Source organism: Magallana gigas, chromosome 10 (assembly GCF_963853765.1).
Source record: "Magallana gigas chromosome 10, xbMagGiga1.1, whole genome shotgun sequence".
In the NCBI taxonomy this organism is placed as follows: Eukaryota; Metazoa; Mollusca; class Bivalvia; order Ostreida; family Ostreidae; genus Magallana; species Magallana gigas.
Genome location: NC_088862.1, coordinates 17,250,477 through 17,277,068, shown reverse-complemented (window position 1 = coordinate 17,277,068; position 26,592 = coordinate 17,250,477). Strand labels below are relative to the sequence as shown.

Genomic DNA, 26,592 nt, shown 5'->3' with positions numbered 1-26,592 from the left:
GAATTGATTTGAAAATATGAACTTACGTGATTTATTTTTAATTCTTTTGAGAACCGCATGCAATTAAATAACCATGATTATCGTCAGAAACTGATGTGAAGATAAGATTTATAATTACATTTAGAAAAAAAAAAATCCAGTTTATTTTAAAGCTTTAAAATGTTGCATATTATTCCAAATGAGCATGATCATAATATGTACGTTTAAAATAATCCATTTTTATTTTATCATGTGGTCCCTTGAAATCAAATAAACTAATGCATTAAGTTTTAATTTATTACGATGCAACAAAAAAATCGAAATAGTTTGAAATACATTATCTTCAAGAGAAAAATGATGATTTGAACTTTGTATTAGAATACAAATCAATGTGTTCTCCATTACTTCATACTATGACAATAATCATACAATTACGGTTAGAAATGCTTATAGTAACGAACTCGATTCTAAATAAATAATAGTAAAATGTTAAACTTCAAAACAGGTTGCTGAAAGTATATTACAATTTACCATAAAAATTAGTACAACAAACTCGTTATTTTCTTCTTTGTGGTGTGTTTTTATGTAAACAACCAATGATGATTCATACAACAATTATATTTTTTACTGCCCATTTGACGCTTGTGTCAATATGATTTCTTGTTTCCTTTGAATTTCAGGTAGTAATCTGGGACTGAAAGCAAACTTTTATATATATAACATGAACCTGTCATAATACACTACGATTTTTTGGCCTAAAAACTGCATTTAAACAATAAAATGCTTTCTTTGGCGATTTATTCGGGATATTAAGGTAGTGACATTGCAGAAAAAAGCATAACCCGCGTTAGCGGGTTATGTAATTTTTTTCTGCAATGCTCGCTACCTTTATAACCCACTTAAAAAGCATAGAAAGCATTTAATTGTTTATATTAACATCTTTCTTTTAACTAATTAATAAATTCATTATGAAAAGTTCGTAAAATTTACTAAATTACTGTTAATCTACATATTTTAAATTAAGTACGTTAGCTTAAAGAAACAGCAAAACTGCTCCTGTGAGACTTTAACTCAGACATCATCATAATTATTTCTTGCAGTACGTGATTTCTCTTAGGTTGCTGTAGGTTTCGACCAATCGATAAACATGGCATGTCAATTTCAGTCCTCTCAGTTTCTTGTCAGTTTCAGCCGCTGTAGATTTCGACAAATCGATAAACGGGGCGTGTAGATTTCAGTCTGGCTGTTTTTACAGATCTATGAACTAATTATAAGTTTCCATAACAAATAGCGAAAGTAATCGTTGGTAGATGTAAATATAACTTAATAACCTTGATTCACTTTAAGGGTTAACTAGTTTAACACATGCCCCGTCATTTGTTGAAGAAATGCCATTAGGTTAGTGTTAACAGTTGTGGGTTGAGTAAGCATATTCAAATTGCTTTGATAGTCTACAGGACGGTCTTAAAAACATACTATGTTGCTGAACATGACGGTCAAACTCTTTAATTATGATAACGAGTCAGCAACTTGGTGTATTACCCTTAAATCTGTTAAATCACGTGTTCATTAGTCATTTTGAAAAGACTTTAAACATTGTTTTGCAGACAAGATATACCTTTAATTAAAAATAAAATGTATTCTAAATGCATTTTTAACGACACATTAAGCTAGATTGCACAACTGACTGGTTCGCTATTTAATCTTCCTTCTCAAACCAGTCAGGTTTAACTTTAAAAATAAATGTCTTATGTCTTGAGCAAGGAAACATTTAAAGACGTATGACTTACCACTAAGCGCAACGTAAGTGTTATTTAGTCTATGAATTAATGTTATATTCCATGTGCATATGTAGCTGCATTATGCTTTTGTTTTGGGGATAACAATGATGCTAAATAATTGAAATTGAAAATGGTTATAAATGTAACTCAAAGTATTTAGCTCTATTTGCTGAGGGATGAATAGATCCAGTTACTAAATTTTGCAATATCTGAACACTTGATTAATTACTACCACGAATAAAACTGTCCGTGAGTATCATACGATACAAATAATGATAAAGTACAGAAAGTCTAAGTATATGTATAAGGATAATATTATTGCCAAAACAGTTCTGCTTTGTATGTCTCTATACAGCTGTATGCTGGAGAACACTTTCTGGTTATCTTGAATTTGATTCAAGATTTTTATAAGACTGAGAGGATTGTATTAATTTTTAACTGTATAATGCAATGATTAGCAGTGTTGAAACATCAAATTTTAAAGATGATCATGTCAACTGTTTTTTTTTTTTTATTTATTTACAGAATGCCTCCAGCCGGTTTCTTGAGTATGTTCATAATTGCCACATTACTAAAAGGAAGATACTCAGGTATTTAAATGTGTTTTGAAAATTTTGAATTTCCACCAGTTAGATAATTTTTGTTTGCTTTTGCAAGATACAGGCAATTTGTAAAATTTCAATGTCAATGAGTCATTCAGCTTTACAGAGAGGTGGCGGGTTTTAAACCATGTGCAAATATCTTTTGTGAATAGAAAACTACTTCGAGTCTTGCATGGCCGAACTTATGAGCCTTGAAAGAGTATAAATATTCGTTCTCAAATTACAAATCAAGGCTAAACTGAATAGTCTGTTGCAATACGCTGGTTCACAACACGTTTGTTTGCTGACAAATTCGAAAACAAACCCCGGTAGGTTTCTCTCAGATATAAATCAATACAAGTGTGTCGCTGAGCTTATTTGGTATAAATCATTGGTCCAGAGAGCATGTTTACATGTCTTTGTAAAGTATATAAGGTAACGAATGTCTATTATGTAATAGATAAGTTTTTTCTCTCACAAATGCACAGCTGTCGGATTGTTAGCATATATCCTAAGTAACATCTCTGTATTCATTTGATTTAAAGAAATTTATGACGTCCGTCCTCTAATTTTCTTATTGTAAAACGTTGGAAGCCTAATATAAGTACGCTCAAATTCTGCCTCATATTACACTTAATTTTTTTTTTGTCATACACAGCGTATGAGGCAAAAATATTACAGTACTGTTATACAATTACTGTACTATTTTTGCCTCATACGCTGCGTATGAAAAAACCCCCAGACAATTTTCGGCGCTAGGGGGCTTTTTACTGTCTACCTCCCTTCAAATAGCACTGTATGACGCATATATCCAAAACAACTAATATTTTGATGATAATTAATAAAGCCATTTTTTTCCTGCAAGACACGTATAAATTAATTTGAAAATAATTAATGATAAGAACTAATTTAATTACTTTATAAGGTAGGTCCTACTTTCACCAATCGTAAACCTAAATCCGAATTAAAATAAATGAAAGTTGGCTTTTTTATTCATTTATTTTTTCCCTTTTTGAAAGAAATAGATCCTTGCTCATCTCAGTGTCACTCGATTAAAGAGGGATATTATAAAAGGTCATCTAACTACACAATACAGTCAACAGATATAGCTATAAGTGACAACTTCCTGTCTGAGGGATGGTATCGCTTTGACAGCCTTGCAGGAAATGACATGGTGACGTGGGCGCCGTCTATATACCAATGTGGTACCATTTACCCAATGTGGATGAACGGTATGTATTAAATGAAGTTTTTTTTCGATTATTTCTCCTCTATATTTCTTTACTGGAAAGGCAAATAAAGTGCTGCTGCATTCAAACTGAATTTAGACTTACATGTAGCAACATTATAGTTGTTTTTGTTTGAAATTCAATCTTTTCACCCTGTATCATTGAATCAGGTGTTTAGTTTATTTTTTAGATATAGTTTAATACTTAGTTAAGAGAAAGTATGTCTTGGCATACACTTTTATAATTAACATATTGAAAAAGACTATAAAGCATTTGCAGTCAAATGATATAATTCATTTGTTTTGCTGCTTTGTTTAGTTTTGAAGAAAATACCCGGAAAAGCATAAATAACAATCTTAATTTTTTTGTTCCAAATACCATCTTGAATAAGTGATCTTTCTTAAAATAGTGTATCTACTAAAATTTCAGAAAGTGGTAGCTTTATATAGATAAAGGATTTCAAAGATTGATTTGTAGTAGTTTATTAGTACATGAATTTTCTGAATATAGAAATGTTCGTTTTCATACAAATTTGATTAAGGAATGACCATAATTAATCACCTATTTGTCTACGGACTTTTCCGGAGGTTTTCCCCGATTACGACAAAGAGCACACGGCTGGTGTGACCGGTCAGCAGAGGATGCTTACTCCTCTATGGCTCCTGATCCTACCTCTATCTTTTTAGAGGTCTGTGTTGCTCTGCTTTGAATCCGTATTTCGTTTTATGGATCTTTGAGATGGTTGACAGTTTGTTATTGTCATTTTTTCATTCAATAGCTACCAAAATTTATACGAGCATAAACTAGGCTGCGACAGCTTAAAAAAACAGATTTAAAAACATGAAATGTTTCAAACAAGTTTATAGGAGCATAAACTGTGAGGCTTTTTAATTTATCCATCATAATTTATTTTTCTGTTGTTATTTGTAGGGAAAAAACTGGTCATTTTATTTTTAAAGACACTTAATCTTACAAAATGCAAACGTAACGTGAGGCAATTGATATTGACAACATTCTTAATATTTCGATATAAATTATTTTTCAGCCAACCAAACAAGCGATTTACAAAACAAAATTAAATTATCTATTAGTGAATTCGTATTTCTGTATTTATCAAGGCTTTTTAGATAAAAAATACAATCATAGGTAATTAATAATTGTAATATATCTTCTTATATAATATTAAGATCAATATATATATGCGATGCATAGAATAAATTAAAGGGAGAAATTTTACACTTTACATGTATAAGATAAAGGGAATAACATTATTGTTATTGTAGGAACGTTGCCAACTGAATCAGACGGCGAGGTAAACAGAACTGTGTGCATAGTTGGATTCTACGAGTCATGTTCGAAGACATTGACCATCAAAGTTAAAGCCTGTAGAGAATACAGAGTGTACTATTTGGTACCGGCTCCACAGACATCCACTGGATACTGCATAGGTAACAATTTACTGCTTAATTTATTGTTGTACTTGTATTTGTCTATATATCAATCATTATGATACGTAAGTGTAACCGTTGTTTTGTAAGTGATGAATTGGAACAAATTTTTTTTACATGTTGCAGGTGTGTTAAAGATGCAAACAGTTGTGGGTTTACACATTTATTTCCAGACCTAAGACTATAAGGGATCAGCCCTACAATAACCAATACACATAATAATATACAATATAGTAAATAACAATTTTATTTGCATGATCATATGTATTTCATATTTAAATAAAACGCATAGTCCCACATCTTTAACATTTGTATTAAAATAATTAGTTTATATAAATATAAATGAATAAATGTATATATATATATATATATATATATATATATATATATATATATTTATATATATATATATATATATATATATATATATATATATATATATATATATATATATTTCTTATTACATATCGTTGAGAAGATTTATGGAAATGAGCTGACCTTAATGATTTTAATGTCCCTGGCAATGTATAGCAGTCACAAACACTTATATATGTTAAAATACTGTTTTTCAATTTAAATGTACATTAAATTTTAAAGGATAGAATACAACGTTCAACTGATTTTAAACATTACGTTTTCATTATTCATAAAATAAAATTATCACAATATTCATTAATCATACAAGTATGACAGGCTATAAAAATAATAATTCATTAACTCATTCAATAGAGGAAATATTAGTAGGAGATGACAACAATTTACTGTGTGTGCTGTATACATGAATATATAGCTAGAATCGCTTGTCCACGCCCTGAGTAACAACTGGTCTGGTCACTCTCAGAAACTGTTTTTTTCTCAGTTTGTAATTAGCTTTTCTTTTAAAATAAAATACTACAATCCGCCAAAGTGGCTAGGATAATCAAATACATCGATATTTTATAACGGGTTTGTTGTTAGTTCATAAATATTAACATGCAATACAAGAAAATGATTAGAGATGAAATGATGATTGGATGAAAACAACTTATAAACACAAATTTTATTTTTTTCTCACGATCACTTTTTTTAACACTCGCATGCAAAATTAACACAACCACACACATACAATCATAGAATTGTCTGATTTCAGGAGAGCATAGCCATTGTCCTCCTGGACAGTCATCAGATTCAGGTTTTACCCCGTGTGTAGGTAAGTTTGTTTTTGCCGTTTTTGCCACCTTGTACTTAACAAAATGAATTCACTGAAAGTCATCACGTTCTGATAATTTAAATTTTCTCTTATCATAACGAGATACTATAAATATCAATGGAATAATTAAAATATCCTAGATATGATCTCTCTCTCTCTCTCTCTCTCTCTCTCATACACACACAATTGCAAGATTCTGTAATACCCTTACCTTTTGGAAAAAACATCCAAAAACTTTGCATGCACTTGTTATATCTTCTATTGCACCTGAATATTACATGATGTATTTTATAATAAAATCAAAGCAGTTAAACATGAGCATGTACTACCTTAAATGTGTATATTATATACCTTATATTGTTTTTTGAATTTAGATGTGATTCCCGTGAATACAAGCCCAGCAGTAAATGTCTCTTTGGAAAATAAATTATCAAACAATGCTCGGTTAAAACCAGTGGAACCTGTGTTTAAGTGTCTATTTGATGAACCCGATGCTGGTCCATACTGGTATGACACATATTGGTACATCAATACGGATCTTGTAAAAGTGGTAGAGTCTCAACCTTACCAGAGCAACCAAAGCTGGCTGTACCCCAAGGACTGGGTAGACACGTATAATTTGAATATGGTGGTAAGAGATTCACGCAAACGTTTCAACTATTTTTACAGTTTAAACTCTGGACATAGATACACATTATCTTATTTATATTAGATATACTAGTAGCTATTAGAGGCATGAAAATATGGAGTTGGTTTCATCTATTCCTTTTGAAATATGGGTGACTGAACTCAAGCGTCGCAATTATTTCTCTCTTAATTGCAGACAAACATTAAGTTTATCTATTTACGAACCAATTAATTGCCTAAGTCAAAGCAATAATATGGCCCCTATTTATAAAATATAATTTGTGACTTTCTAAATAATGACCTTTGTTAAAGCTGAACACCGCTCGTAAATAGGCATGTGCACATCACAAAGATACCTGATATATAAACCCTTCGATTTCGTTACACCCGATTGCACTCCTGAAACTCGTGGCCGACATGTAGTATTCCTTTAGTGGTCTTTGGATTTTATCCATTTATTTCTTATTCTATGTACATAATCTGTTTGTAAATAATGCATTGACGAATTTATTTAATGTAAGTGTTCTCCTGGCTTGAAAAAGTGCGTTAAATTTGATAGTTTCATCGCGACCGAGTAACACGGCGAGACAAGATGTACGTTCACACATGTGAGACCTCTACAGCGAAGTACTTTGAACTGTTCAAAGGTCTGCTCCTTTAATAAGGGTTGAAGGGGCAGCAGTGATGAAAGAGTAATATGGCGGACAGTGCCCATTTACGAGCGGTGTTCAGCTTTAAGATAAATATTTCATAAAAATGCATGCCTGCTAAGGATACATGTATATTTCTTTCTTTATCTCTCTACTGTATTGCTTGAAAAAAAACCTTGCACTTTTATTTAATAAATACTAGACTTTGACACGTGCGTGCACGGGTTGACATTGCATATGATATCGGACATTTACAAAATAAATACACGAACACACCGTAATGTTGATATTCGCATAACCAAACTTTAAGCCTACAATAATGCTATTAATTTCACTACACTCTGCTCAGTTAAAATAATCTAACTGTGTCCCGGGACAGGCCCTCGCACAGTTAAAATGCCTCCCATATACCCGTAATGTAGCAAAAAATTACAGAATCGCTCCAAAACGATTTTGGAGAAAATTTATGAAGCTGCATTGAAAATAACAGTTACATTATTCATAACAAACCATTTTGAGGCTGTAAATATCTTTCATCTAAAAATTTAATTCATCAACACAATTCACAAACGTTTTTTACTTGTTTCGAATTTACACATCACGTTGACATTCGAAACTCGGAATTTTTCATATTAAATGCACTGAGTTAGGTTTATCTCCCGTATTGCCTTTGATGAAAAGAATATATGACATATTTCAATGAAAATTTACATGTATTTGTAGTATCGTTTCTGAGTCTATCCATGCAAATATGATATTGTGGAAACAAACTAAAGAGCCTAAAGAATATATACCAACCTAAACTTAAACATGAAGAGTTATTAATTTTTCACTTTTGCATTAGAACTGTTACAAGCACATATGTGATAGTAACCGTAAGCATGTCTCGTTACAATACAGGTTAAGTGTTCCATACGAGTTCGACATTTGGAGAGAAGTACACCAGGTCATCATAATTACAGTGAAAACTTTAAAGCTGGGATGTTTGTGAGTAAAGATTATTGATAAAATTGTCTAGATATAATTGATATATTTTCTGAAATGGCAAATCAAAAACTTTTTTTATATCAAATATTGAGTTATGATTTATCATAGAATTATAAATTCATCTTATACTATTAAGTAAAAGGACTGCAAACGATAGCATTATCTAGCCGCCTAACTAAAAGTCATTTTTTGAAAGTTGTCTAATTAAAGTTATTTTTTTTATAATAATGTAAACATTTATGTATATTTTCATTAAATATAAATGATTTGGTCAAACAAAGAGAGATAACTTTGTATTTTGGGTTAAAATAGCTCATTTCATAATAGAAAATAACGGAACACGGAATTTTTTTAATAAAAACATCTCCCCCCCCCCCTGAAACAAAAATTCCTTTTGAAGGGTTTGAATTATTGTTATTTAGCATATATTTACCAAAGGGTTTGTTGTTTCACCGGGGGGGGGGGGGGGGGGCATATGTCTACAGACCGAAATACATTCCAAAAAAGAATTTTGCTTTATAAATTTTCGAAAAATAATTAACAGATATGATTTATAATGAAACTTTACTTTAATATATATCGTAAACATGTAATAATTAAGTTTTTATGCACATATTGGCCGCTAAATAATATTTTCCTCACTCATCGGGACCGATTTCAATGAAAATTTTTTAAGACCCCGCGTTAGCAAAACTTTTGTTTAAAGATAAATAATTTGATTACAAATTTTATTTTGATATAAATTGATTAGGATTTGATTATACTTTTTAGTAGAAAACTTAGTTTTTGAATATCTGACAGAAATTCCGAGATATTTGGATGTAAAATGTAGGCGGGAAACGGGCGTTAGCGTTCGCAGTTCTTTATCATATAACTTAATTTTCAGCCTTCGTCATATGTATACGGCTTGAAAGAAGGAGAGACAATTTCCATCAAGTTTTCTGTAACTGTTCCTGTTGGGTGCTTAGATGTGAAACGCCAATACCTATGTAAAACAAACATATACATACTTACGCCAGAGTATAAGCCGTCTACTCCTTCCAGTTCGTGTCAGAACTTTAGTGGACAGGGTGATGTGTTCTTCGACGAAAATGGATGTGGCATTGTCATAGAGAGTTCTACCTGGTGGGAAGAAAAAGTTTTGAATGTTACTGGGAACACAGACGGATTGATAAACATGAAGGACAGAGATATGTATATCAAGTTGGGGTCTCTACGTGACGGAGCAGAAGATATATCTGGGGTTTGGTACAATTTTTCTATGCCTAATATTCAGGTATGTGCAAACTTGCAAGACATGAATAACACAATGTCCCTTCAAAGAACTCTTTTCAAATCGTTAATCATGGATGATACTAATGCTATTATTTCACAAAAGTATATTTGAAAGTAAAGTTAGTAAAAGAATAAACTATATATGGTACATGTATTAATCTAATTTGGCCCCTATAATTCGCCATTTTTTAAAGTATTTCTGGTTCATTAATTTGTTGTTATTTTTTAGATAGTTGACATAAAATATGTTTTTCACCTATTTATTTGATTTATATGCACTCACTGGCAGTAAGTGACGTGAGACGTGATGCTATTTTTATAACTTAATCAAAATCAGTCAAAAATTGACATTTTTCTCTTCTTTTTTCGAATGGAAATATAGAGCGACTCTAGGAACAAGAACGAACTTTTTGTTAATTATAAGTACTGGAGAGATACATCTTTGGTGAAAATGTTTTGTTTGTTCAACCAATCGCTCAATGTTATTTTTAGAAAAACTGCTGAAAAACAAGCCGTTTTTGCTAAAAATGCAAAATGGCGGGAAAAATTAAACTTTATGATGTCATATTTTTAAATGAGGGCACTTAAATGAAAAAAATATATGAAAAAACTCTTCAAATGTATATCTCTACAAATGAAACATAGAATTACAGTAAAATGACGATGCTCATTTAAAGGGGCCATTTTAGGCTCAAACCATATATAGTCAGTCAGTTCAAGCATATCTTTTACTACATACACCATAGAATAGCATAGCATTGAAATCTCATAGCATAGCATTGAAATCTCATAGCATAGCATTGAAATCTCATAGCATAGCATTGGAATCTCATACCATAGCATACAATCTCATAGAATCGCATTCGTCATTTCATACCATAGCATACCATAGCATAGCATACAACATTATTTTAACTCGGTTTTAAATGTTTTATATGAAAAAAAATAAATGTTTACATGATAGATTTGTGGTAAACTTTGGCTTCTTATTATTTTACTTCGAAATGTGTGGCACTCTTTTGTGTATGGAGGCATTTTTGTTTAAATCTCATTGCATACCATAGCATAGCATACCATATCATTAAGCCCTTCATTTCAATTTCTCATAGCATAGAATACAAATCTCATAGCATAGAATACAAATCTCATAGCATATCATTAAAATCGCATACCATAGCATAGCATTAGATTGTAAAAGATATGCATGAAATGACTGCATTTAGTCCTCTAAGCTTCATATATAAGGAGAACCCAATGTCTTGAATTCAAAACATGATTAATAAATAAAAAATAAGAATTCCTAATTGCGGACACTATATGCAATTAATCGACTTCATTGTTGTTAAATATTGTAATCTGGCTAGTTAACTTTCTTCCATTTGATAACAATGAATGCTCAAGATTTTAATTGGAAAATGTCGGAAATTTTCCTTAGATTAAAAGAAATTGCTTTGTGTTCTGAACGGGTGAACACAAATTTTTTCTCAGGAAATTCTTTGGTTTTGCAGTCTGATTACGGTGATATATAGGGAATCATAAAATTGATTTACTCTCAAAAGTAAAAAAATTAGTTGAGTTATTCGAGCAACCGATGAAATACCATCGGCTTAAATACATTTGTGTTTGACTTTATAAAGCTTCTTTGATAAAAGTTAGCTGCTTATTTAGAGTTATGGCCGATGTTTCTCAGGTAGGCGACGGACCTCTGGGTTCCTTGTCATTAGTTTTATTAGAATTTTTTAATGATATTTTGATAAAATTTCAGTTTGGAAGTTTTTAATTATTTTTTTTTTACCAGATTTCTATTTCTGACGAAGATAGGAATATGGTATACAAGGTTTGTGGACTAAATACAGATCCAAGAATGATAACATTTGATAGATTGTCTTGGACGGCTTATTTGCCAGGAGAATTTATATTGTACAGAGACAAACGCCGAAAAATAAGTGTGAGTACTAAGCACACTGCACCAGTTTTAAGGTTTTTTAAGCTCACCAGACGATTGTTTCCACTATTTTGGTAAAAGAAAATGATATTTTACATTTTTACATTCTAACCGCAATATTTATACAGTTTATAATATTATTAATTTGACCCTGATTAAAAAAGAAAACCATACAGGGAATTTGTTTAACGGCAAAAGGGTATACTATCTGGTATAGCAGTTTTTATAATCCGAATTTGATTATGTTTATATCCATAAAGATACGTACAGGAAAGTGTGGGATGAGCTTACTTTATCTTTGATCGGATTACGTTGATTTAAAATTACATATTGAATATATGATGTGCATGCACACAATATGTACACGCATGGAATCTCTCTGAACAAATGAACAAATTATGTAATGCACAAAACAACAGGGACTTAATTTGGGGAAGGGGTTCCTTGCCGAATTGTTTTTTGTAAACATAGAGAAATGAGTTTTTAATAAACTGTCTCTCTACCCACCCACCCCCCCCCCATCCCCCACCACCACCACAATCTGGAAATCATATAATCTCAAAATCAGTGAAATTTAACAAATTATTTAAAAATATAAAAAAATCTAGACACATAAATAGGTATTATGTAAAAATACAGGTTCAACATATAAAGCATAAAGAGTGTGATCAATTACAAATGCGTGTAATCAATATATCTTTATGTTTTTAGAAAAAAAAATTAATTTTTATCTCTGATTTTTTCTCCTTTTATTTAGGTTCACGTCCTCTTTTCCAACTGTCTTCAGTCACCAAACAGTGTACCATGTGCCTGTGGTATTGCTGTCAGAGTAGAAAATTCTTTATTTTCTTACCGTTCATGTGAGAAAATTTCTAACCGATACACAAAGCCTATGATCCACCATGAAATCGTTTATCAAAAATGTGACGATAGTCAAATGGAAATTGAATTAAGAAAGCCATGGGATACGATGAATAGGGTAATGCGATGAATATAACTTATTTTCTACTTCACTTCTTTAATCCGCCAAAAAATATTTTTTTCTTATCCATAATAAAACACAAAGGCATTACCTATATATGATCAAGTATTTATGAGATATGAGTTGTGTACTCAGCTCGAAATAACAAAGCTTATTCCATTAATATAAATACCTAAATTAAGTGAAACTGACAGTTTGGATTTCATGTTATCTTGTATAACCATCTTTCACATACTCTGATTTACATCTGCAGTGTATTTTAAATAGCCTGTCAGGAACTAAATTGTTTGCAGCCGAATTTGCAGACCACTTAGTAATGAATGAAGTTTCAACTCCGATGATTTCTAAACTGGATTAATTCACTCTTGAATTTGAAATAGGCTTCTTAAAGGTACTCAAACAGATCAGGACATATAACAAATCAATCACATAGTAAATTGAGATACATGTATATTTAGAATATAGTATACCAAAAAATTAAGCTTTCTCGCATAAACATATTTTTACGTACATTAATTGGTTTCAAACACTTGTTAGTGCCTATTCGTAACACAATTATGATTCTTTTCCCTTTTGAAATACAATGTTCCTGTGTGAACATTTGGTGGCACGAGACCGTTTTTTAATACAATTCATTGTATCCAGAGGATGTGTGTCTTCGAAACTGTATCTAGAATTTCCTAACTTTCTATTCGGCACAAATACCTATGACGGAAAAAAAATTAGTAAGCAGACCCTGTAAAAATTTCTACATACTGTTGCGCATTTTTCTTTTGATTCTCATGTACTCAAGAATCTAGGGGCCTACATATTGCATACCAATTTCAACAAGAGACATCCCTTTATTTAATAATAATGATATAAAATCATTTCATCAATTTCATCAACACTCATAACCCGTCAAGTTCAGAAACTCTCAATTTTACAAAAATATTAACGGGTACTGTCCCTTGCTACCTCTTACGTAAAGTCTAGGGGGTTTTATACTCTACATAATATTTTCCAAAACTCTTAAAAGATCCATTATTATCTACAATACTTGCTCAAAATTGCAATGAAATCCATTTATATGCCACAAGAACGGATTTACCTTTGCTAGCTATTAAACAGTTAAATGCGAGATTGTTTAGAAATCAACCTAAACCTCACCAGAGGAACAATCAAATTATTGTCTTGATACCAGTCAAAGGAAAGGGCATTTACACCTGCTCTGAAAGCTGATATGAAGTCATAAATACGCATTATTTCCTTTTTATCTCCGACAACCGCTACATTGTATTATAGTTCTCGATTACTATTGTTTTGCTCATCGCTATACGCCCCTTTACAAGGCCGAGAGCACTTTTCATGCTTCATTGCATTCTGGCATTTCATACACCCAAACACGTTACTTTTGACGAAAAGACGTGTAAAAACGTGTTTTGAACAAACATAATATGACAACCACTGCACTGACAAAAATATCCAAGACAGACTGAAATTCAAACACAGATCGATACTTAAAAACCCTACGATAATTGCTGACCATTCCCTGTGTATTTTTATTATAACATCGCACATGCGCAAACCACGCACTTTGGCAGATCGAGCAATGTCAATGATTGCATAGATTTTTTTTTTAGAAACGAGTAGTTTTGTAGAAACCAGTGGAAACGATGTTACATTGTTATTTCTTGGAATTACTATCATTTAGCTACTGTGTTGGATGTAGGCCGCCGGGGTTCTCAAAAAGATACAGACGTTATGCACTCTGTATGAACGACACACGTGTTCGATGTGCATGCTAGGTAAGACAGCACTGTATACCGGTATGCAAAATCATACACACAAAAAATACTACAATGTGCATTTCATGCGTTGAGAAGTTTGTGCAACCTTAATGCTTCGAATGAAAGCAACCTACCGGTTCTCAACCGACTTTCTTAACCGTTATAGATACCCCAGTTGCAGCAGAGGAGCGATCGAAACTAATATTGCGACCAAATGCTTTTATGAATTCAAGTCAGCTGAAAGCTGACCACCAATTTTTTATGAAATTGTTTTTAACCTTTTAATTGAAATAATTGGCAAACAAGTCGATTAAAATGGTCCCAACATTCTGTTACGAAGAGTAAAATATCTTTGGTCGATGTCCCAATCGTCACGACCGTACATTTTGTTGAAAAATATTTGCTGTAATATTTTCATTTCTTGGTAACCAGGATACATTTAAAGTTATTCTATACAAAATACATATTTTGACAATTACAAATTTAAGCTATGTCATGTAATATTTTGTTCATGCTTCCCACTTTAAAGGTTCTTGCAGCGTTTTGATTGTCCGTATATACTTTCACGCATTCACGCATTTACCTTCAAGTTGTACGTTTAAACAAATCTAGTGTCAATTCAATAGCTTTAAGTTTTCTCCAACTTGAGCTGCTCCTACAGTCTTCCTCTGTCCACCTCTTATGAACAATATTTCCAAGAATATGAAGACAATAACCAGCACACACACGATTGCTTGCATCAGTGCAATTGATTCTTTCTGGTAATACATTTCTAAATTTGTCTGAGGTAAAAACATACAATCCAATTTCCAAATATTGATCTCATCAATGGTTTCATTTGATAACTAAAAAAATGTGTCCAAATATTTTCTTGATTATACAGATGCATGTGTCATAAATCTACATACAGATCCACAGCTTGCTGAAAATGATTTTTCCTGTAACTTTTGCTAATAATCTTGCGGATACGAAAAATTAAAATTCTCAAGATCTTCTGACTTACTTTTCTGCAATTCCAAAGTACCCCTCACTAGATTCAATATAAATCCTAGCCAATCCAAGCTTTGGACCGGTGCCCATAACGACTTTTCCTCGTTGATATAACAATAAACCCTGCCTATACAAGTGTAATTTTAACAAAATTTGACGCGTGTTACAATTAGAATAATTATCTGTTAAATAAAACGCATCATCAATATATGAAAGAATGTAAATTCTCCTCTCTCTAAATGCTTACAAAATTTCTATGTATTTTTTTTATTAAATGGAGCCAAAAATAAACCGAATGGTAAGGAAGTAAATACGTGAAATATCCCTGACCACAAAAATCCGATATATTTGTACATAAAGAATGTGAATCAATATGATGATGTCCAGAAGACAAGTCAAACTTAAACATGAAACCATCCTTTTGTACAAAATCTAATGCCTCGTTGATGCCCTCAAGTTTAAGTTTGAACAAAATGACATACTGATAAAGTGTCTTAATTCTAAAATTAAACGCTCTTTGCCATTTGCGTTTACACTGTTAGAGATTTTACAACATTTGGAACATCATTAAAATAATAAAAAAATAATACTATTTTTAACAATTCTTTTATACTCTACTAAACAAATTCAAAATGGCGTATGGCTAATTTGTTATCGTTACACAACTTGGAATCAGGATTTTGAAAGAAGGCACGATATATCCTTAAAAAATGACATTCGAATCTGTATCACCGACATTCTTTAAAAAACTACATGCTTACTTTACCTTTAACATTCATATTTTTTAAATCTTTTCCTTGAATTCAGCTTTACATTGCAAACATTTTGAAGATACTATAAATTCCTTATTTTAGGCGAGTTTTTAATTCCACGACTCCAATGTTTGTATCAAATCGCGAGAATATATAATCGCGAGCACCAATTCTTTTAAAAAGTTTCATATAAGTCAAAACTAACTAAACAATACAAGCGAGATTTTATAATGTGCGAGGGTTGCTTCTCGCGATTTTACGCGGATATTAATTCCTCGCGTTTGATTAGGAATCTACAGTATGCTCACCAAATCATCTTGTACAGTGGTGTAACTGTTCAACTTGTCTACTTGATTTTCTTGTCTTTCTGCGGGTTTGAGATAGTTGTCGTTGGCATCTACACTCTGCTTGTTTCTTGCCGAAGCTTGAGATGACACAGGGTGGATACGTGACCCTCGCTTACTACCTCGTCTATGGTAATAGTTCTCTCCCTCGAATCCTCTACATCTCGCTCGTGTTTTCATGATATATCTTCGTTTCTCTATCCAAATTGGTCATGCTTACTATTTTTAGCTGAGTACTAACTCAAATGACTTTGAATCCCCGAGATAGAACTTAAATGCATCTTGCCCGAAGCACACAATGATGGTTATGCGATATCTCTACCCATAATACAAGTACTACATACATGTATTTCTTATGAAAACGATCAGAAATGTTAAGAATAGGACAATTTCAGAATGAATGTTCAATTTCATTTTGATAAGATCTTTTTATATAAGATAATACTTCCTACCGGAGCAGTTGTGTGGTTTTCGTTTGGAGATAATGACTGGATGAACAACCTCGACGTGTATCCTTCTGTATTTGATGAGGACAACGTCGATGGAATGTGTGGAAACCCTAATTATAATTTGGATGACGACTTTATTGATATTAATGGTACAGTCTTTTCCGTCTTTTCCTCAATAGTAGATCCAGAAAAATGTAATGCCAACCAGGCAGTCTGGAGGTACAGTACAGTAATTTATTTAGTACTTATATCCTATGAAAATATAAGGCATAGAGAGAGAGAGAGAGTGGGAGAGAGAGAGAGAGAGAGAGAGAGAGAGAGAGATATCATCGTGTAATTTTTGTGGTTTAATGTTCTTTTTAGCTCACCTAAGCTGAAAGCTCAAGTGAGCTATTCTGATCACATTTTGTCCGTCGTCCGTCTGTTCGTCTGTCTGTCCGTCTGTAAACTTTTCACATTTTGAACTTCTTCTCTAAAACCACTTAACCAAATTTGGCTCAAAGCATTCTTATGAAAAGATGAATATAAATAGCAGAAATGAAAGAAAAATTTTCATTGAAAGCGGAGAAAACCTCAAAACTGTAAAAAAAAAAAAAAAAAAAAGGGGGGGGGGAGTGCATTTTAAAAAAATCTTCTTCTCAAGATGTACTGAGGCAAATTCAACGTAATTTAGCATGAATAATCCTTATGGGAAAGAAAATATAAATTGCAAAAATTAAGTGCTAATTCTGTTTCAAATCTGAGTTATTACGAAAAAAATAATAAAGGAAAGGTGTGTTTCAATCAGTTTAATAGCTTCGGATTCGGCATCCGCTGTATTCGCTGTAAAAATTGGTGCAAAATAATGCGTATTTGGAATTGACGATTGCCGATCTGCCCCGGCTTTTATTTTGCCACGGCCCGGGTTTGCATACCCATTTTACCAAGACTCGTATTCCATAATTCTAAAACGAGGATCTTTGTTTAAAGCAGTCATGACACTATATGATAAACGGGTCGATCTGACAATGATGAATTTGTTTGTTGTGCAACAGTTCGTGTACGAAGGGAATCTTTGAAACATGCAAAATACATTGGTGCCGATTTTGTGAAATAAATTGAGGCTAACTATTTCAATGGGTTGACAGTTTTCACATATGACGGTGGTGTTAGCTTGTGATTTTCGTCTCGTTTTCATTTATTCTTTGTGTTAACCTGGGAACTGTCGCTTGTATTTCCTGATTTTTACGTATCAACTCAAACAGAGACTTTGGTAAATCAAACAGTTTACTGTTTACCTGCGCAAATTAAGCAACATCTGATGTATTAAGAACGAACTAAAATGCAATTCATTCAGGCTATCGGTAATTCGGTATCATCTTTTGCGTAATGGTAGAATAATGCAATATGTTTTGTTGAGATGCTCGGCATTTTCTCGAGTTTATTCAGTTTAAATAGAGTTTAATATCGCTGACGGAAAGATGTAGGTATACACATGTATATGATTCATTTTGAAAAATAAATTGTGTTTTTTATTTGTTATAGTGCATGTTTCTTGTGTTTAATTGTTTACAATTTATATTTACTTACCATATTTGAGTGTTAAGCTTCGAATTATAAGCAAGATACAGAGATTTGCTCACAATTCTATGTTTGTACACAGATCTGAGGCCATTCATTTCTTTCCATTTTAAATGCCGAATAGGAAATACCAAGTTAAAAATCTTAAGCTGCATGAATGTAATAAACTCATGTGAACAAAATATGACTCAAACCTAGCAAATTTTTGAGCTCATCTTGCTTATAATTCTACGATTGACACTGAAATTTTAGTTGATCATTAGAAATTCTATATGAATTAGAGTATGTTAAATACTTGTACACAAAAAAATTAAAGAACGATATGCTGTATATAACTACACTCTGGGGCCCCCTCTTTATACAATGAATAATGTGAAATGTGAGTAAATAAAAACGACATCGTTAAAACAGTTTCCATAATTTTGACGCATTTCTGTTGCGGGGATAAAAGAATTATCGCTATTCCTAAGAAAATATTACAGCGGAAAATTATCCTGGTTTGTAGCCATTAGTTATTTTTGAATAAAAATGAAAATAATGGGTGGGCCATAGTAAATTAGAGTGATGTGCCTGTCAATACGGTAACATTGATTTTTAGAGCTCTTTAACATGTCACATGACAACATTTTTCATTCCAGTGAATTCATCAATCAAGTGTGAGTAAAGTTATAAAAGTCACGAGTTTACGCGAGGTAAACAACAGTCATTTAATTATAATGGAGAAGACAAATTAAATTGTTGAATATATTTAATTTGAGAAATTGAGCGCATTGAGGTGCAATTTTCTTCTCCACATATATACATGTAGGATTTTTTTTGATAAAATACAATAACTATTATATTTTTTAAAAAATACAATAACTAGTAAATAGTTGAGGAAGAAAATGTACCTATATGCACTCATATATTTTTATCGCTTTATTAAGTGCGGGGGGGGGGGGACGAAAATACAGGGAATTAGAAGTTATATAACAGTGTATCCCTACCAAATATTTAGTTCTATATCTTGCGTAGGATTTTCTTATTCTTTGTAAAAACAGTATTTCAAGAAGGTACAATGTCAAAGATTACGTGTATGGAAAAATAAGTGTAAAATTCGAATACTTTTCAATATTTATTTTTTTGTTATTCTACCGAGGGCCATATGGCACACTATCTTTTGAACGCCCATGTTGCTCAGGTGAGCGATGTGGCCCCATGGGCCTCTTGTTTAACTACTTATCATAAATTGTAATGCTTCCAGAGTTTTGATACCCTGCTTTTGGCATGATATGGTTCTTGTTTTTACAATTGGAATACGCTTACTATGATATTTGTCGTTTTTTTCAAGCTCATTTGAGTCGAAGGCCTAAGTAATCTTTTCCGATAAAACAATTACTGTTGTCTGTCGTTGTCTTAGTTTATATATATATATTGTTGTTTTCGTCGTTAACTTCTCACAATTTTATCTTCTTCTCCAAAACCACTCAGCCGATTTCAACCATACTTGTCACAAAGCATCATTGTGCGAATGAAGTTTCAGTTTGTTCAAATAAAGGGCTTGATCATCTGCATAAGGGAAATAATTAAGAATATTTGATGATTTACTGGGTTTTTTTTTTAATCTTTCCAAAACCGTTCAGCCTGAAAAGCCGTTACCTTTGTGGATGCATCCTCGGGTAGTGCATATATATTTGTTCAAATCATGATCCCCAGGATATGTGGAGCCAATAAGGGGTCGATTTTTTACATTGGCATAATCAATATATAGTATACAAACACTTCAAAAACGTCTTCTGAAAGCCAAATGGCCAGTAAAGTTGTTACTTGTGTACTTGTGTGTTACAGGTAGTGTAAATTCATTTTATTCAAATCATAATAATCAATATAATCAATATTATTATCAATATAATAATAATCAATATATAGTATACAAGCAATTCAAAAACGTCTTCTGAAAGCCAAATGGCCAGTAAAGTTGTTACTTGTGTACTTGTGTGTTACAGGTAGTGTACATTCAAGTTTATTCAAATCATGTTTCCCGGGGATAGTTGTGACCAAACTTTGCTGTCAAATTTTTACATAGTGATATTTTTAGAAATCTTTAAAGATCGAAAACCATTTGGATTGAAAAGCTTGTTTGGAAGCTTACATGTAGATTTTTATATTAGAATAATATGAGAAAAACATCAATTCATCTCAATGTTTAACTTAAGATTCTTTTAATATATATATATATTACGGTATCTTTGATAGAAATACTATCTTGTTCTAGGAATAAGTTCTACCAAATTTCTAGTAATTTATGAAAAGTATGTTCGTATTTTAAAATGTACATGGTGCAGTTTGGATGATACATGTAATTTATAAAATGTGTGGTTTTTTCTTTTATCCTAGATAATATACATTCAAACTGTTACAAAAACGTATGAGTTTAAAAAAGTAATACAAATGTTTTAACAACTTATTTAAATTCAATAACTTTGAGTTTCAAACGGCTTTTGTTTCGACTCGCTTCATCAATATGTAAAAAGAAATATTGCGTCAAAAAGTACAATCAACAATGTCATATGTTTATTTATGTATGTACTATCAGTCATGATCTGTCCAATAACGCTATTCATTTAATTTTGTTCAGTATTAGTTGCTACTGAATAGCTGAAATGCTTAAAAATACAGTATTATGGAATATTGACATTCAAGTGACATTGATCTTTTAAGAAGTTATACTAAATATACTTTGATCTCACATTTACACTTTTCATATTGATATAAAACTTATCTACATGTACAAGTTCAAGAGGTTCGAACATTTTATTTTTTTATTATATAGAGTAAGTATGAATTCTACAGAAAGCCTCTTCGGAGCCAAGGTTTCACTGGATGTCAACGATTTTGAGATGAAGAAATATTGTGACTGTTCAACCGAAACTCAACTAGATGAAAATTCCATTGCGAACCACTATACAGCAAATTGTTCAATAACTACACAAGCTGTTCGGTGTTCATCGAAATACAAATCACAGAAATTAACATCAGCATGCACGTATAACCAAAATCGTTTTAAACGCGATGCCAATATAGATACTGTCGGTCTCATCAATAGGAGCGAGGACAGTGACGACAGCGATGACGTTATAGAATCTCAGCCTCTCTATTACGATCCAGACTTTGATCCAAACCCAGTCTTTGTAAATATCTATTAAAGTTTGTTTTTTTACACATAAAACATTGAAACTTTTTAATAACAAAATGCAATACTTTTCAATGTGTTCTGTCTGTTTTGAAGGGGGGGGGGTTGTTTTTATTGATTTGTTTTGTTTGTTTGTTTTTGTAATGTCATAATTTCTACTGCGTATGTTGCAGTTTAATATAATATTTGTAGACTCTTTCGTGGAAGAATGGATGGACTGAGACAGCAGCTCGGGGATACTGTGAAAACATAACACTCAATAACCCAGCCCGGGTTGGCTGTCGGAAGTACATTGCAATGGACAATTTTACAGATGTGGCGATTAGAGAATGTGTACTAGACATTAGGGTAATATACAATGTATATAGAAAACCAGTATATAAGCATTGGTAACGTTTTTAGAATAATAAATTGTGTTGTTTACTATTAATTTGATATTTATCATTTATAGCCAAGTGGAATTTTCGATAGAAGTAAAGCAGACTTCATATTGATTTTTTGCATTTTTCATTCCATAAAAAGTAACAATAAAAAATAATTATAATCTTACATCTATATCAAATTGGCCTGTGCAGAAATAAGTGAATGAGTTGGACATTCCATCAATTTCCGCTAAAAATACAAATGGTATCCAAAAATTGTAGTGTTGTTACTGGTACAGGCACATTCATTTGGGTTTTTCAATAATCAATCATTAGTTGATGCGTTTGTTTTGCAAGAAGGTTATACTTACGAACGAACCTACTTGGCAGAAAAAATACAATTTATGTTTTATGTGATAAACGTGGATTGATGTTCTAATTAAAAGATTTTTTTATTATGTTTTACGCAGGATAGTGGAACGACGGATTTCGCTAGATACACTCTTCAATCTTTAAACCATTTTTGCTTTGAGCAGATAAAAAAATATGAAATCTTCCATATTAAAAATGATTTTGAGGAGGAGTCGGTCGTTGAAACAATAGGGAAACTTGTTTGTCCAAATGACTGTTCTTCCAATGGAGTCTGCAATGGGGGTATTTGATTTATTCTATCATGATTTTCTGATTTCTACTGTAAAAAAACGTAAAATAAATAAATAGATATGATATTAATTGGAACTGAAAATTAAGGTTTGTACGAAATGTTGTTAAATATATATTATTGGTTTAAACGACGAAGAGTATTGATTACAAAAACAAACGTTCCTTGGAAATTTATTTTAAAGGTGTATGCCAATGCAGAAGTTTATATATTGGCGAAGACTGTTCACATCCTATATCAGCACCTCCAGCCAATTTATCCCTACCTAGAAACGGATTGTGTGAAACAAGCAAACGTGCATGTGCTAAAACAAATATTTTTGGTCACTTTAGGTCTGAAACTGTGTATGCAAAATTGGAGAAGTTTGAGGTAACGAAAGTATAATCTCAAAAGCAGAGTTAAACAAATGTTTCACTGTAGCTATTATTCTCCAAAATCTTAGCATGCTAGAACTAGAGCTTTAATTCCTCTCATTGTGCATCCCTTATGTTCTCATATTTAAGAAATAAGATATGAAAACTCTTCTTTCTATAGAGCTAATTATGAAGTTACAGTATTTTGGCACATGGCAGTTATCAACAATATTTACCTAATAATACGATATACCTTGTGATGTTAAGTATTTCGGTTTATTTAAAAGCTAGAAGATCTCGTGTTTACGTCAATCAATTTTAAAGAAACGTTATGAATCACATATGAAAACCTTCCATTATGTTATATATAAAGACCCACTCTTTTGAAATAAAATGATAAAACATTTTGCCAACAGCAACCACAAGACGTAATTTTACGATTTTAAGCTAAACAAATCAAAATATTATAAAATCGGCACATTAACAATGCATATAACCGAAACACAAAATAGTAACTTTTGCTTACATATATTTAAGTTTTATGAATGTCTATGTCAGATTACAAATTTTGGAAGACTTACTGTCCTCTCCAATTACACTACGCAAGCGACCTACATTAATCCAACCATCGTAAGAATCAACTTTCCGACCAACTCGCGATCTTCATCGGAAAACACTTGGGGAAGCGGTTTTAACATTAGTGTGTCTTACGATGCAACACATTTTGGTGACTCCTTGGTAATAATAATCTACAATGATGTATGTTACAGCTGTAATGCATCAACGCTGGAATGTACCAACACGGTAACAAAACGCATTGGCTTATTTTCTACTATGAAAGAAATAATTCTTTTTTTAAAGTGAATACTTTTTAATAAATGACGACAAAATGAATTCATCTATGTTTATGTTAGTCTGCCTGTCAAGATGTGAGCCAGATTCCCAAAGTAACACAAAATCCAAAGAAACCAAATACAGATGGAGAGAGTAAGTTTTTACTGTAACTGTCCGATTGATAAATGTATTTTAAATAGGGGGGGGGGGGGGGGTAAAACTATGAAACGAATTTGCATTAGCCTGTTTAATATAGTTAGCTGTACAATAATAATAAACAAACGGACGTTTTAAGGTAAGTTGTTATTTGAATAATTGTTAAGTTATGTTTGTATCTGGCGGTGCCTATCATTTTTTTTGTAAAATATGTTTATATTTGTTTGCAGACACATCCCTGCCTTGGATAATCAGCCTGTGTGTTGTTCTTGTGTTCATCATTGGTACAATTACTGTCTTAATTTTATTAAAAAAAAGGCACACAGGTCAATTTAGGTAAAAGAAATTAAGTTCCATAAATCAGTTGTCAAAATTATAACTTGTTGCTTTGTTCATGTTTTTATCACTCAGTCGTTGTGTCTGATTCAAATACTCGTTTTATTTAAGCCCTTGGTGTGTTGACACGCAGAAACTGCGATATTTGCCCAATCATCCACCGGTTCAGCGCTACGATACGATAAACCTCGACCTTAAAAAATCCACATCTCAAAATTACGAGATTCTCAAACCACCAGTGGTGGGCAGGTCCAATGCGGCATTTGACGGCTAGACAGAGGACAGAGCAGCTTTCAGCCACATCAATTTTTGTTGTTCTATTTTTATTTATAATGAATAGATTTCTACGCTTTTTTATTTACATGTATTTTTTCAAAATGCCACATAATATTCAAATTATTTTTATAAATGCGTTTATAGTTTTCCAGGAAAGAATTCTAGAACCCAAAATCTCCAAGCAGCATACAACCAACGAACTGACCGATAACTATCTGTGCATGCCAAGTTTAATTAGATATTTTTTGATGGAAATTTGAAGAAAGAGAGTGTAGATAAAGTTATCTTTGTACAATCATATATATACAAGAAAAACATATACATTGTACATGTATTTAACTTTTGTAGTTTATCTTTTCTTTACCGAATTCTTACTGAAAGATCATATCTTTTTAGTTTCTTTTCTTTCTACTAATTCATGTTTTTTTTTTTGTTTTTTTTTTCCGAGAGAAAGGTCAGCTAAAAGATATCTATATATACATGTATGCTTAATAGCTTACAATTTCATGTTATTTTTGCGTTGTTTTAAATAATGTGCTATGTTTATATTTACTTTACAAGAGGTAAAATGTTAGACAATGGTTTACTGTACTACTTTGATGACATGAATAGCACAAATGAATTTCAGAAGTTTGCGAATAAAAACTGATCTATAATCAGAATTAATAAACATACATTGTTATACTCTTTTTAATATTAGTTTCCTCAATTTTCAAAAGAATATTTATACTGCGTCACTGCACTTAATTTCAATGTACTAGTAAAGGTTTGTTTATTTTTGTATTCTTTTATTATACAATTTGAGTTCGTTTTATATCTGTACTATTCATTTGCTCTCTATATTCTCTTGCTTAAATTTCAACACTTTGCCTATTAATTTGTACGTGGTATGTCCTGTCGCGAAAAATATACTGGGGGGGGGGGGGTATGCCTTTCCATAGTTCTAAAAATTATAAAACATAAAATTTACTAAATTTTTGTATTACTTACTGTATTCTATATAGACAAAAACAAGCAGTGAAAATATATAGAGTGCTCACTGTCAAATGGTATTAAGTGTTTAAGGAGGCTGGTTCGTAATCAAATTCAGATCTACTAGTACCTTAAATTTTCCGATATAGTGTTTTAAGCTTTAAACTTTTATTTTGTAAAGAAAAGTTCCATACAGGGTAGATATAGAATTTAGGTATTTTTTATATTCTTAAATAGAGTTCTGCATCTTAAAGAGATCAATATAGTGTAACAATGGCCACGACCATCGAGCCTTTTTAGTCAGAGGGTTTATAATCTCACAATGATGTTTCATTGTCGATCAATTTTCTCGTTTGATATCACTCTTTTAATAAATTAGATCATTTAGTTTAATTAATAAAAAATCATAATAACTGTTTTTAAAATCCCTACAGTTATAGCTACAAAATGAAGATTAAAAGGTAAAAAATTGACTGTATGTGTTTCATGTTTTCAGTGAACGAAAATGCATCGATGCGCATAAGATTTTTATATGCAAAAATGCTACGAAATCAATACACAACTTTTGAATCGTTTGATGTTTTGATTTTATGACTGAGCAAAGACATGGGTACTAAATTATTATGTTTTGATTTTATATGTATTTGTAAAATTATAAGATTTTCGCAAACTTAGAATAAATTCATCTTAGAAAGACAAACGAAAATTTATTTTCAAACAAATTCAAAAATTGAAGGTGAAGCAATTCAAAAAAATGATTTTGTTTCATAAAAATGATATATTACATTGCATGATTATTTTTTTTAAACACTTGAATGAAAATTATTCATATAATTTTAATTAGCATTCTGCGACTGTAAAGAGAAGCATAATTTATTATCTTTTAAAAACTTTGAAACAGATGATTTGAAATAATGCTACACAAGCGTTCTA

At 31.7% G+C, this 26,592-nt stretch overlaps 1 protein-coding gene across 2 annotated transcripts; it reads left to right on the top strand.

The window, feature by feature from the left end:
- The first annotated feature begins 1,647 nt into the window (after positions 1-1,647).
- On the top strand, positions 1,648-24,723 carry LOC105318972 (von Willebrand factor D and EGF domain-containing protein). 2 transcript variants are annotated; one of them, XM_066073871.1, is made up of 19 exons: positions 1,648-1,782; positions 2,286-2,350; positions 3,361-3,573; positions 4,854-5,018; positions 6,148-6,207; positions 6,582-6,838; positions 8,385-8,471; positions 9,358-9,747; positions 11,545-11,694; positions 12,449-12,670; positions 16,967-17,196; positions 21,350-21,707; positions 21,902-22,057; positions 22,542-22,725; positions 22,917-23,101; positions 23,644-23,889; positions 24,000-24,072; positions 24,306-24,411; positions 24,523-24,723. In XM_066073871.1, the coding sequence occupies exons 2-19, from the start codon at positions 2,287-2,289 to the stop codon at positions 24,683-24,685; spliced, it is 3,309 nt and encodes a 1,102-aa protein (XP_065929943.1). In that variant the 5' UTR covers positions 1,648-1,782; position 2,286; the 3' UTR covers positions 24,686-24,723. The 2 variants fall into 2 exon arrangements, with proteins under 2 accessions (XP_065929943.1, XP_065929944.1); XM_066073872.1 differs by lacking the exon at positions 24,306-24,411.
- Positions 24,724-26,592: the final 1,869 nt, after the last annotated feature.

Coding starts and splice junctions, on each gene's coding strand:
- LOC105318972 (XM_066073871.1), top strand. CDS start 2,287: ATGCCTCCAGCCGGTTTCTTGAGTATGTTCATAATTGCCACATTACTA. Junction 5,019..6,147: donor ATCCACTGGATACTGCATAG/GTAACAATTTAC, acceptor GTCTGATTTCAG/GAGAGCATAGCCATTGTCCT. Junction 11,695..12,448: donor ACAAACGCCGAAAAATAAGT/GTGAGTACTAAG, acceptor CCTTTTATTTAG/GTTCACGTCCTCTTTTCCAA.